The sequence below is a fragment of the Pseudophryne corroboree genome, chromosome 7, assembly GCF_028390025.1.
Source record: "Pseudophryne corroboree isolate aPseCor3 chromosome 7, aPseCor3.hap2, whole genome shotgun sequence".
Classification (NCBI taxonomy): domain Eukaryota; kingdom Metazoa; phylum Chordata; class Amphibia; order Anura; family Myobatrachidae; genus Pseudophryne; species Pseudophryne corroboree.
This window is the reverse complement of record NC_086450.1, coordinates 358,907,834-358,922,137: the sequence shown is the minus strand read 5'-3', so window position 1 is coordinate 358,922,137 and position 14,304 is coordinate 358,907,834. Positions and strand designations below refer to the sequence as shown.

The following is a 14,304-nucleotide window of genomic DNA, read 5'->3' as shown; positions in this document are numbered from 1 at the left end:
CAGAAACATGCAGCCTGGATTCATTGATTAAGAACCAGTGACATCACTCAGGAGCAGATGTACTAAGCCTTGGAGAGTGATAAAGTTGAGAGAGATAAAGGGGGACATTTACTAAGCAGTGATAAGAGCAAAGAAGTGAGCCAGTGGATATGTTGCCCCATCAACCAATCAGCAGCTCTGTATCATTTTATAGTATGTATATTATAGATGTTACTTCAGTGCTGATTGGTTGCCACGGGTAACTTCTCCACTGGCTCATGTCTCCGCTTTTATCACTGCTTAGTAAATGTCCCCCAAAGTACCTGCCAATCAGCTCTTGTCATTTTTCAAACGCAGCCAGTAACACGGCAGTTTGGAGCTGATTGGTTAGTACTTTATCACTCTCCAAGGCTTACTACAGGAAGGCCTGATTTGCATGGCATAATATATGAAATGTATGGAAAGGTGCTACACTTCTGTGACTGACTACAAAACACAAAAGTGCAGGAGCTTACTTTAGGCAGTAAAACATACTAAGCCCAATACAAAACAGAAAATAAACATGATAACAGACTCTGCAACATTTGTTATGTATTATAAAATCTGGAATGAAATGTAGGTTCTTAGAGGCTGACACTGACCGTAACACATAGGCGTTCAAAACCCCAAATTCTCTAAAAACCTGTATTTTCTCCCATATACTGGGATGTAGCCATCAGAAGATGCTTCCATTCCTGAACCAGAAGCATATGAGGCAAGTTTGATATCATGCACCCTGATATACTGACATCTAGTCAGGTCATCAGCACAAGAAATGAAAGAGGAAAAAACAATTTTTAAAATCATGTAGTTCTAATCAATGAAGGAAGTGTGATTTTGCAATCAGCTAAATCAGTTAACTAGTTTGTTCTGAAAACCCATTATCGTCACCATCATCGTCATCATCATCATCATCATCAAAGGATAATTAATAAATTAATAAATATAGATGAACAGATGATAGTGCCTCACGTCGGACAACTCCTTTAATATGTTCCACCGAAGGCTGACTGTGTTAGCATGAGGAGAATTAAACCACAAGGGTTTTAAGGGTTTAAATTGATTGTGAATTGCATACCTCCCAACTGTCCCGATTTTGTCGGGGCAGTCCCATTTAATGGGACTGTCCCGCTGTTCCACCCGCAGGTCACAGTGTCCCGTGGTGGGGGGTAGATGCAGTTGGGAGACCTCTCTCCAAGCAGAGCAGCGGTGCGCACAGCGCCTATTCGCCATGAGAGAGGGTCTGGGTGCATGCCAGCAGCTCACATAGCATTTTTCATGCCCCCACATCGGGGAAAATGGGGGCGTGTCCCAAGAGGCCACTCCCCCTAGCCACGCGGATACACTCCCTAGTTTCGGGTACAAGCCATTGGCGCACATCTGTGTCCCGCCTCCCAACTTTAGAAAGTTGAATGCCTCCAGGGCCGCAACTAGGGGAGCTAGGGGAGGCTAAGGGGTTATGCACCCCGAGTGCAGGATTTAAGGGGGCGCCGAGGAGTTACAGAGAAGCAGGTTTTGTTTTTTTTTACTGGCAGTGCTGTGCAGCTCCAGTGTAGACAGCAAACGGCTCCCGGGGTAGTGTCTCTGACCAGCGGCTGGCTGGACAGGGGGGCAGGGTGCCATCTGCCCCCCGGGCCAGTGCAATTTAAGGGTTCCAGGGGCACTGTTGCATTGCATTCCCTGTGAAAAGCTGGGCCATATGCTTGAGTCTGCCCCCCAGGCTGAAAGTTGCCAGCCAGCCCCTGTCTCTGACCCACCTGCCTGCCTGCGGGATCCGGTCTGAAGATCGGCACTGTCTAGGTCGACAATGTTTTGGTTGACCACTATAGGTCGACAGTCAATAGGTCGACAGGGTTGGAAGGTCGACAGGGTTTCTAGGTCGACATTTGCTAGGTCGACAGGTCAAAAGGTCAACATGAGTTTTTCACATTTTTTCTTTTTTTTTTACTTTTTCATACTTAACGATCCACGTGGACTACGATTGGAACGGTAATCTGCCCGAAGCATGGCGAGCGAAGCGAGCTATACGAGGGGACATGGTGCACTAATTCAGCTTCCCGGTCACTGTACGAAGAAAACGACACCCAAAAAAACAAAAACTCATGTCGACCTTTTGACTTGTCGACCTAGCACATGTCGACCTAGAAACCCTGTCGACCTAGTGACTGTCGACCTATAGTGGTCGATCTAAACATTGTCGACCTAGACACTGTCGATATAATGAGCCACACCCCTGCTTGCAGCTGACTCCAATGCTGTGCAGGTGAGCTCCGGTACCTGGGGTCTCTCCTATGCCAGCTACTGTCTTAAACTCTCTTCTTTGCCATGCAGTGCTGCGACTAGCCTGTGGTGCACCTTGCAAGCTATAGAAGCGAGCTGTTGGTGCTGTGTTTTTTCAGCAGGCTATGATCCCGGCTGCCTGACCAGCACCAACCGATAACAAGCTGCTGGCTACACACCATTGAGAGGACACGCTGCCCCAGGCTTTTGCTTGTTAACAGGTGCAGTCACCGATGTTACAGAAATAAAAAGCTCACTTTGTTAGCTATCCACTTAACAGTGGAAACCAAGAGCCTGAACAACCTCCAACTCTCATCGAGTATCACTACAGCAGCTTTGTGGTGAGTTTAAAGGGCTTCGCTCGGCACACTTTACCGTTCCAATCGTAGTCCATGTGGATCGTAAAGTATGGAAAAGTTCCCCAAAAGAAAAAAAAGTTTAAAAACTCATGTCGACCTTTTCATGTGTCGACCTTTCATGTGTCGACCATTTTCATGTGTCGACCATGTGTCCATGTCGACCATGTCAATGTCGACCAATAGTGGTCGACCTAATGACTGTCGACCATAACATGGTCGACCATGTGAACGGATACCAGTTTAAAGACAGACTTTATTACTGGCACTGTGCTCCCAGTTAGCAGTATCAACCTCTGCTTTGCCTCCCAGATGGGGGATTTGGTGTAGCATATAGGGGGACGTAGTGTAGTGATGTTGTGTACCATATAGGGTATGTAGTGTAGTAATGTATTGCTTTATATAGGGCATACTTGCCTACCCTCCTGAAATGGCCGGGAGGCTCCCGAAAATCGGGTAACCCTCCCGGCCCCCCGGAAGAGCAGGCAAGTCTCCCGATTACAGGGGTCCCCCCCTGCCCGGCTGCCCAATTAGCGAGTGAAGTGGGCGGTCCGGGCAGGCGATGACGCGATTCTTGTTGAATCGCGTCATGCAAGCCACGCCCCCCACTGTATAATGCCGGTAATTGTGGCATTGCACAGTGGGGGCGTGGCTTGCATGACGCGATCCAGCAGCCACGCCCCCAACCCTCCTCTGGCCCGCCCCCGTGCCGCCTCCGGCCCGCCCCCCTCCTCACATCAGCTCACTGCCCGGCGTGCCCGCCCCCCTGCTGAGCCGACTGACTGCTCTCTCCCGGAGAGAGCAGCCCAAAAGTCGGCAACTATGATATAGGGGCATGTAGTGCACTGATGTGTTTAGCATATTAGGGGATGTAGTGTAGTTATGTATTGTAGCATATAGGCTATGTAGTGCAGTGTATGGGGGCATGTAGTGTAGTGATGTAGTTCAGGGTGTAGGGGATGTAGTATAGTAATGTAGTGCAGTGGATAGGGGAATATAGTGCAGTAATGAAGTGTTATGATATAGGGGCTAGTTCAGGTTGGATCCTAGTGTGCGATCCAACCGCACTTTCTGCAGGGGGGGATGCAGAAAATGCGATAGCCTCTGCCTGTCAATCAGGCAGAGATGGTCGCAGGGTGGGGGGGCGGCAACGCTCCGTTTCCAGGGAGGAGACGGAACGTTACGTCGTGAATGGGGTTGCGGAGGCCGACAAACTGGGCCGTGTCATGGGCGTGATCACGGCGGGTGCGTGACGTCACACGCAGCCGCTGCGATCAGGAAACTGTCAGCGAGTCTCCTGCGGCCGCAGCTAAGCGGCGCCGGCAGGAGGCTACCACAGTCTCTGCTAACCAGCAGAACTTGCGAACGCTCCGCAATTTCTGCTTGTTCAACTGGGGGAGGCTCCGGTCAGCATGCTGGGTGGCCTTGCCCTGCGATGGGCGACCCCCAGCATGCGATACAAAGGATAGCAAATTCTGCTGATTAGCACAATTTGCTATCCAACCTGAGTTAGCCCCATAGTGCAGCGATATAGTGCAATGTATGGGGACACACAGGGGGGCATGTAGTGGAACACGCTGCTGGGGGGGCATGTGATGCATAGGGCATTTGGGGCACATAGGGGAATATTGTCCAATAGTATCACCTTTTTTCGACATTTTTGATAATCTGATTATTTTAGTCTGACGTTTTTTTTTCTTCATGTTATGTATTTATAAAAAAATGTTTTTGGGGGGTGGGGTTAGGAGGTGGGGGCGACAAGTAGCTGCCTGCCCTGGGTGACGAAAATCCTATTTTTGTCCCTGATGCTTCTGACACAAAGGGGTCAATTTAATTAGCACCTGGGCCGTAATGTTACATCATACTAGCTGACATTCTGGTTGCCTCCTCCGGAAGGAGGCAGCCAGGTCGACACAGCAAGGGGCATGGCATGGCACAGGGGGCATGACAGGAGAAAATATGATGCTGTTTGGGGCGGGGCATGGGGCGTGACCGCGATATTGTGTCATTGTGGCCCTGCCCCTGACACATTTTGCTGGGATTACCAGCATAGTGAAGCAGAAGGCGAGGCCATGATGACGTGATTCAGCGTCAATTGTGTCATAGGCACCTCCGCTGCGGGAGATATGTGTGCTGCTCCTGGGGGGTGCGGGAGTTTGGTTCCTGGCCGGGAGACTTGCCAACTTTTTCGTGTGACCGGGAGCGTCACCTGATTTTTGGGAGCCTTCCGGCCATTCCGGGAAAGTAGGAAATATAGGATTTTAATACTTACCGGTAAATCCTTTTCTCTTAGTCCGTAGAGAATGCTGGGGTCACATCAAGAACCATGGGGTAGGGAAGGGATCCGCAGGAGACATGGGCACTTTAAGACTTTCAAATGGTGTGAACTGGCTCCTCCCTCTATGCCCCTCCTCCAGACTCCTGTTATAGGAACTGTGCTTAGGGAGACGGACATTTAGAGGAAAAGGATTTATAGTTAAACTAAGGTGAGATACATACCAGCTCACACCTCAAGCACGCCATACAACATGGCATTCAACATAACGCAAGTCAACGGCATGAACAACGTCAGCAACAGGCTAAGAACGTAACACAACATGTGTTGAAACGTAACAAAAAACTGCAGATACAGTACGCACTGGGACGGGCGCCCAGCATCCTTTACGTACTAAGAAAAAAGGATTTACCGGTAGGTATTAAAATCCTATTTTCTCATACGTCCTAGAGGATGCTGGGGTCACATCAAGAACCATGGGGTTATACCAAAGCTCTAGAACGGGCGGGAGAGTGCGGATGACTCTGCAGCACCGATTGACCAAACATGAGGTCCTCATCAGCCAGGGTATCAAACTTGTAGAACTTCGCAAAGGTGTTTGAACCCGACCAAGTAGCTGCTTGGCAAAGTTGTAATGCCGAGACCCCCCCGGGCAGCCGCCCAGGACGACCCCACCTTTCTGGTAGAATGGGCCTTCACCGATTTCAGTAACGGCAATCCAGCCGTAGAATGAGCCTGCTGAATCGTATGACAGATCCAGCGCGCAATAGTCTGCTTGGAAGCAGGAGCCCCAATCTTGTTGTGAGCATACAGGACAAACAGAGCCTCCGTTTTCCTAAACTGAGCCGTTATGGCGACATAAATTTTCAAACCTCTGACTACATCGAGAAACTTCGATTCCAGCAAGGTGTCAGTGGCAACTGGCACCACAATAGGTTGGTTGAAGTGGAACGAAGAATCCACTTTCGGCAGAAATTGCTGACGAGTCCTCAACTCTGCTCTATCTTCATGGAAGATCAAATAAGGGCTCTTGTGAGACAAGGCCGCTAATTCAGACACCCGCCTTGCGGATGCCAAGGCCAACAGCATGACCACTTTCCAAGTGAGGAATTTCAAATCTACCTTCTGTAAAGGTTCAAACCAATGAGATTGAAGGAATTGCAACACCACGTTAAGATCCCACGGTGCCACCGGGGGCACAAAGGGAGGTTGGATGTGCAACACGCCTTTCACAAAAGTCTGAACTTCTGGAAGGGAGGCCAACTGTTTTTGGAAGAAAACCGATAAGGCTAAAATTTGTACTTTAATTGAGGCCAACTTTAGGCCTGCATCCACACCAGCTCGTAGAATATGGAGAAAACGTCCTAACTGAAATTCTTCCATAGGAGCCTTCCTGGATTCACACCAAGACACGTATTTTCTCCAAATACGGTGGTAATGTTTAGACGTTACTCCTTTCCTGGCCTGAATAAGAGTGGGGATGACTTCCTTGGGAATACCCTTTTGGGCTAGGATCCGGCGTTCAACCGCCAAGCCGTCAAACAAAGTCGCGGTAAGTCTTGGAACACGCACGGCCCCTGCTGTAACAGATCCTCCCTCAGAGGAAGAGGCCAGAGATCTCCTATAAGTAATTCCTGAAGATCTGGATACCAAGCCCTCCTTGGCCAGTCTGGAACAATGAGGATCGCTTGAACCTTTGTCCTTCTTATGATCTTTATTACTTTTGGAACGAGTGGAAGCGGAGGAAACACATACACCGACTGAAACACCCACGGTGTCACTAGGGCATCCACTGCTGTCGCTTGAGGGTCTCTCGACCTGGAACAATATCTCTGAAGTTTCTTGTTGAGGCGAGACGCCATCATGTCTATTTGAGGAATTCCCCAAAGACTTGTCACTTCGGCAAAGACCTCTTGATGAAGACCCCACTCTCCTGGATGGAGATCGTGTCTGCTGAGGAAGTCTGCTTCCCAGTTGTCCACTCCTGGAATGAAGATCGCTGACAGAGCGCTTGTATGCTTTCCTGCTAGCGGAGAACCTTTGTGGCCTCTGCCATTGCTGCTCTGCTCTTTGTTCCGGCCTGGCGGTTTATGTACGCTACTGCTGTTATGTTGTCCGGCTGAATCAAGACGGGCCGATTGCGAAGAAGTTGTTCCGCTTGCAGAAGGCCGTTGTAAATGGCTCTTAGCTCCAGAACGTTTATGTGTAGACAAATTACCTGGCTTGACCACCTTCCCTGGAAGCTTTCCCCCTGTGCGACTGCTCCCCAGCCTGGGAGACTCGCATCCGTGGTCACTAAGATCCAGTCCTGGATCCCGAACCTGCATCCCTCTAGGAGGTGAGAGCTGTGCAGCCACCACAGGAGTGAGATTCTGGTCTTGGAAGACAGAATTATCCTTTGGTGCATGTGCAGATGGGACCCGGACCACTTGTCCAACAGGTCCCACTGAAACACTCAGTTTGGCATGGAATCTGCCAAACTGAATGGCCTTGTAGGCTGCCACCATCTTCCCCAGCAACCGAGTGCATTGATGGATCGATACTTTTGCTGGTTTCAGAATTTGTTTGACCAGGTTCTGAATTTCCAGAGCCTTTTCTACTGGAAGAAAAACTCTCTGTAATTCTGTGTCCAGAATCATTCCCAAAAACGACAGCCGTCTCGTCGGAACCAACTGTGATTTTGGCAAGTTTAGGAGCCAACCATGTTGCTGCAGAATTGTCAGGGAGAGCGTATTGTTCTGCAGTAATTGGTCCTTGGATCTCGCCTTTATCAGGAGATCATCCAAGTACGGGATAATTGTGACTCCTTGCTTGCGCAGGAGAACCATCATTTCGGCCATTACCTTGGTGAAAATCCTCGGAGCCGTGGACAGACCAAACGGCAACGTCTGAAATTGGTAATGACAATCCTGAACTGCAAACCTCAGGTAAGCCTGATGTGGAGGATAAATGGGGACATGTAAGTAGGCATCCTTTATGTCTACCGACACCATAAAATCCCCCTCCTCGAAACTGGAGATCACTGCCCGGAGAGATTCCATCTTGAATTTGAATTTTCTTAGGTAGAAATTTAGGGATTTGAGGTTCAGGATTGGTCTGACTGAGCCGTCTGGCTTCGGGGCCACGAACAGGCTCGAGTAAAAGCCTTCTCCCTGTTGCGATGGGGGAACCCTGACAATGACTTGATTGTGACACAATTGTTGTTTTGCGGCGCATACCACCTCCCTGTCCGGAAGAGAAGCTGGTAAGGACGATTTGAAAAATAGGTGAGGGAGAACGTCTTGAAACTCCAGTTTGTACCCCTGGGACACTATTTCTAAAACCCATGGGTCCAGGGCCGAACGAGCCCAGAACTGACTGAAGAGCTTGAGACTTGCCCCCACCGGTGCGGACTCCCGCAGAGGAGCCCCAGCGTCATGCGGTGGATTTGGCAGAAGCCGGGGAGGACTTCTGCTTCTGGGAACCGGCCACGGCTGGTGATCGTTTCCCTTTTCCCTTTCCTCTAGTAGCAAGGAAGGAAGACCCTCTGCCTTTTCTGTATTTATTCGGCCGAAAGGACTGCATATGATAGTGGTGTGCTTTCTTTTGTGGTGCAGGCACATAAGGTAAAAATGATGACTTACCCGCGGTAGCCGTAGATACCAAATCAGCGAGGCCGTCATCAAACAATACACCACCTTTATACGGTAGAGACTCCATAGCTTTCTTAGAGTCAGCATCAGCATTCCATTGATGAATCCACAATGCTCTCCTAGCTGAGACTGCCATAGCATTGGCCCTTGATCCCAAGAGGCCAATATCCCTCGCAGCTTCCTTTAGGTAGACTGCAGCGTCCCTGATATAACCTAGTGTCAAAAGAACGCTATCCCTATCCAGGGTATCTATTTCAGATGACAAGTTATCTGCCCATTTTTCGATAGCGCTACTCACCCACGCAGATGCAATGGCTGGTCTGAGTAGCGTACCCGTGGTGACATAAATGGATTTCAATGTATTTTCCTGCCTACGATCCGCAGGATTAGGGCTGCCGTGTCAGGGGACAGAAGAGCCACCTTTTTGGACAGCCGAGATAGGGCTTTGTCCACAATGGGGGGTGACTCCCATTTTTCCCTATCCCTAGAGGGAAACGGATATGCCACTGGAATCCTTTTGAGAATCTGAAACTTTTTGTCAGTATTTTCCCAAACCTTTTCACAAAGCGTGTTCAGTTCATAAGAGGGAGGAAACGTTACCTCATGTTTCTTTCCTTTATACATACCCTAGTATCAGGAACAGCAGGGTCCTCAGTGATATGTAACACGTCTTTTACTGCCACAATCATGTACTGAATGCTCTTTGCCAGTTTTGGATCTAATCTGGCATCACTATAGTCGACACTTGAGTCAGTGTCCGTGTCGGTATCTGTGTCTGCCAGCTGGGCAAATGAACGTTTTTGTGACCCCAAGGGGGTCTGGACTTGAAACAACACATCCTCTACGGATTTCTTCCATGCCTGGTTCTGAGATTCAGATTTATCCAATCTCTTATTTATCAGAGCCACATTAGCATTCAAAGCACTCAAAACATTCACCCAATCAGGTGTCGGCGGTGCCGACAGGGTCACTCCCACAGCCGTTTGTGTCCCTAGCATAGTCTCCTCCTGGGAAGAGCACTCCTCCTCAGACATGCCGACACACGTGTACCCAACACACGCAGACACACTGGGCCTATAGGGGACAGACCCACAGTAAAGCCTGTCAGAGAGACACAGAGGGAGATATTGCCAGCTCACACCCCAGCGCCCAATCCCGGTCTGAAACACCACAGAAAATGCCCCAGACCTGTAGCGCTTTTATAATTTACATATAATGCACCAAAATAACTGTGCCCCCCCCCCCCCCCCCCCGTTTTGCACCCTGTTACTTGTACAGCAGTGTGAGGAAGGACCAGCATCTCTGCAACCTTGTGTAGAGAAAATGGCGCCGGGCTGTGTGCTGTGAGGGCTAAGCCCCGCCCCGTAATGGCGCGCTTCAGACTTGCTCTTTTAAAAAAAAAAAAATTATAATGGCGGGGGTCCGGACAGTGCCCTGGCACTATGTCCGCTCTTGCCAGTTAGTTATAGAGGTTAGACATGCTGCCCAGGATGCCCCCCCGCGTGCCCTGCACCCTGTAGTGCCACTGTGTAGTGGGAGCATGGCGCGCAGCGTGCGATCGCTGTGCGGTACCTCAAAGCCGTCACTGAAGTCTTCTTTCTTCTTCTACTCACCTGTCTTCTGACTTCTGGCTCTGCAAGGGGGGTGATGGCCGGCTCTGGGAATGAGCCCCTAGGCGTACCTAGTGATCAAACCCTCAGGAGCTAATGGTGTCCTGTAGCCAAAGAAGCAGAGCCTTGAAACTCACAGAAGTAGGTCTGACTTCTCTCCCCTAAGTCCCACGAAGCAGGGAGATTGTTGCCAGCAGTTCTCCCTGAAAATAAAAAAAACTAACATAAAGTCTTTTCAGAGAAACTCAGTAGAGCTCCTCAGAGTGCATCCAGTCTGCCTCGGCACAGATTCTAAACTGGAGTCTGGAGGAGGGGCATAGAGGGAGGAGCCAGTTCACACTCTTTGAAAGTCTTAAAGTACCCATGTCTCCTGCGGATCCCGTCTATACCCCATGGTTCTTGATGTGACCCCAGCATCCTATAGGACGTATGAGAAATATGTGTTACATTCATATATCCCTGTCAGCAACATTGCTACTTTTTTCTCACACCCCCTAGTGGTGCACAGTAAAAGCAGTGATGGTGACACAACCAAGAAATCAACACTAATTAAGTTGGCCTCAATTTATGCATTACACTGATAAGAGGCTAAATAAACAAACTACGGGGAAAATTGTGTTACTGATATGTGTGTCAGTATACCTCAGAAGATCCACCAATGATGTCTGGGAATATAGCATATCAAACAGAAGTAGAGCCTGCAACAGAAAGGGCACCAAGTTACTTTACACAGTTATCTGATATAAAAACACTTTAATTAAAAAACAACAACCTTCTAATATGTATAAAATGATATTGTACTGCATAACAGTTCGCATGAGAACATGTGTTTCCATGCAATGCAATGCAATGCGTGATGGAGACAGCGGCACTACATAAAATAGCCCATCAGTTCAAATAAAATAAAATCTATTATTAGGGGATTATGGGAGGGGGTATTTAATTTGCCTGCAGAATCCCTTTAATTAGAACTAACAGGTAAATAGTGACTTTCCAATCATTGTGGAACTACAACACATAATAACACACCTAACCCTCCCTCTCCGCTGCCTAATCTTAACCCTCCCCCCTTAGTGCCTAACCCTAACCCCCCCCTTTTTAGTGCCTAACCCTAACCCTCCCTCCCTGCAGCCTAACCCTCCCCCCTTAGTGCCTAACCCTAACCGTCCCTCCCTGCAGCCAAACCCTCCCCCCTTAGTGCCTAACCCTAACCCTCCCTCCCTGCAGCCTAACCCTCCCCCCTTAGTGCCTAACCCTCCCTCCCTGCAGCCTAACCCTCCCCCCTTAGTCCCTAACCCTAACCCTCCCTGCAGCTTAACCCTCCCCCCTTAGTCCCTAACCCTCCCTTTTTAATGTCTAACCCTCCTTCCTCGCAGCCTAACCCTAAACCTTCCCACTTGGTCCCTAACCCTCCCTTTCTAGTGCCTAACCCTAACCCTCCCTCCCTGCAGCTTAACCCTCCCCCCTTAGTCCCTAACCCTCCCTTTTTAATGTCTAACCCTCCTTCCTCGCAGCCTAACCCTAAACCTTCCCACTTGGTCCCTAACCCTCCCTTTCTAGTGCCTAACCCTAACCCTCCCTACCTGCAGCCGAACTCTAACCCCCCCTCCCTACCCCACTGCAGCCCAACCCTAACCTTCCCTCTAGTGCCTAAATCTAACCCCCTCCCCACAGCATACTTACTTATGATCTGGATGCCGACAGTCAGGATCCCGGCTCCAGCACTGTGATCGATGTCGGGATCCTGGCATCGGTCTTCTGACCAGTGTCAGTATTCCAACTGCCAGCATCCTGAATGCCGGTATGCTAACTGGATCACGCCACAATAAATAGAACCGAAACCTGTTGTAGGTTAGTTTTATTGCTATACAATGACCAGTCATACACTGACTATGTACAATAAATATATATATTGTAAACAATGCAGTGGGGACTGTCTTTATTATAGTTCTCAAGTTTGTATTTTGTAAAACTGCTCGCCGTGTGTCTGGAAATATGTTTATCTACATAGAATAGCATAGCAGTGAACTAGGCAACACATTATCAGGCAGCCATATACTTATTAAAAGCTTATAAGAGCTGTTTTAAGGAACAAAAGAGAGGTCTAAATGGCGATCATTTATGTGACGCCGCTGAGAGGCACCACAGCAGATCCAAATCTCTATGTACGCTGCAAAAGGACTGACCGAGCTTCGCCATTACACATGATTTAGACAAGTTATCAGCCTTCTCTTCACTTAAAGTTGTGCTTAGTATCAATTTGCTTGTTTAAAATAGACACAGAGCCCTGATGAGGAGTGGAATATATACTAAAAAAGTAGTATAAACATGACAAATTTACTCCCACATGCCCATATGCTGTTCCAGGCTGCGTACAGGGCCAACCAGTGGATTATGCACTCTGTTTATGTCACATACATCCAAGGTTTTTAACTACTATATTTGTTTTGCTTGTTATTAGGTATCAATGAAACTTCAATAACCTCTCTAATATAGGAAAAACAACTCTCTCTTGTGTACAAAATTTTTTTTTACACACACAAAGTAATAAGAATGATAATAATAATGATAATAATAATAATAATAATAATAATAAATGGCCGAGTTGCTATAAAAAAAATACAAATGGTTCTCTAGTGCTGGTAGCCATTATAAGTATCATCTGATAGCTGCACTTCCATGCGTATGTGTCCAAATCAGGCACATAGGCACTGTCAGCTTTCTGGATAGCAGTACTTACTCTGCGTAGCCCCTCCCTTGAGTGATACTTCTTAAACACCACATTTATCCAATAAACCACATTATTCAGTTCTCTTACAGAAAAGAACAATAACTGCAGCCTCAAAAGATTTTCGTCCTAAATACCAGGGGACTTCAACGTGGCCAAAACCTCTATGATTGCAAACCCAGCTTGAATAAATGCTCATTGCTGAAGGGCATTCAGGTTAAACACATAATTACCTGGCTTCGTCTCATCTCTTTCTCCTTTAGGACTGCGGCATCCAAGTCCCCTTGTGCTAACAGTTGTGAGAGAGACACTTCTTTAAAGAACACTCCGCTCATGTCTGACAGAACTGTCTGAAATTCTCCAGAAGACATCAGCTAATTAGAAGAGGAAACAGCAAGGACATAGAACTGGTGTCATAGGGGCTTGTCACATTTATTTCATGGCATTGTTCTTGAGAAAATAATTGTCATGGAAGAGAGAACAGCGTGACAATTATTTTTTCCGGGTAATAAATTTAGTCTATTAATATGCCTCACTGCCAAATAATATAGAAATATTTGAATCTTGTGGTCACATACTCTATGTTGTAAAGTAGATTTATACAAGTTACAAAACTGTTAATACTATACTGTTTTCTGAAGTGAAGTGTATATGGATCCCAGTCAATGGATAGTGTCTCGTTGTACAGTCAATAGGTAGACCCCTTATGGTCGACATGCAATAGGTTGACATCGTCAAAAGGTTGACAAGCAAAAGGTCGACTGTGTTAATGGTTGACAGGATCAAAAAGATGACATGATAATGTTCGACACATCAAAGGTCGACACAAGGTTGTTGTTTTTTTCAACTTTTGCTTCATTTACCATCCGCGTGGACTAGGATTGGGAATAGTAACCTATGGCAAGTGCAGTGAGCCACCTTGCTCGAAGCGTAGCAAGTCCACAAGGGTTTACGTAGGCACTAATCATGGACACAGACAGTGAAATGAACAAATTTTGGCAAAAAAATAAAAAATGAAAAAACTTGTGTCTTGTGTTGACCATTTCTATGGTGACCTTTTAACACTAATGATCTTCTGCACCTATCGGCATTACAGTCAACCTTTTCACTCTCAACCTTTTTACCCTGTTGACCTTTGGCATGCCCACCATAGGAAGTTGAACTATTGACTGTCTATCTATTTTCTGTAGATCTATTAAACCAGGCACCCATTGGGAATATATGCAGAGCACACTATGAAAGACATGCATTGCTTTTGTAATAATGTACCTATAGGCCAAGCCTGAAAGAGCCATGCATAAAGTTGTATTTGGGCAAAAAGGCAGAAAGAGTCATTGTGAGACAGCACAGGGTTGCTCACGGGTCCGTTGGTGTTGCGATGCACGTCTGATGTTCCTGCTTATGT

General features: G+C 47.7%; 1 protein-coding gene across 1 annotated transcript in view; it reads right to left on the bottom strand.

The window, feature by feature from the left end:
• The window catches only part of OTOA (otoancorin), a 367,382-nt gene that overhangs the window by 122,910 nt on the left and 230,168 nt on the right, over positions 1–14,304 (bottom strand). Inside the window, exons 16-17 of the mRNA XM_063934462.1 lie at positions 13,133–13,273; positions 10,814–10,869 (exon numbers count right to left, since the gene is read on the bottom strand). Coding sequence (XP_063790532.1) covers positions 10,814–10,869; positions 13,133–13,273 — 197 coding nt within the window. The remainder of the gene's footprint in view (positions 1–10,813; positions 10,870–13,132; positions 13,274–14,304) is intronic.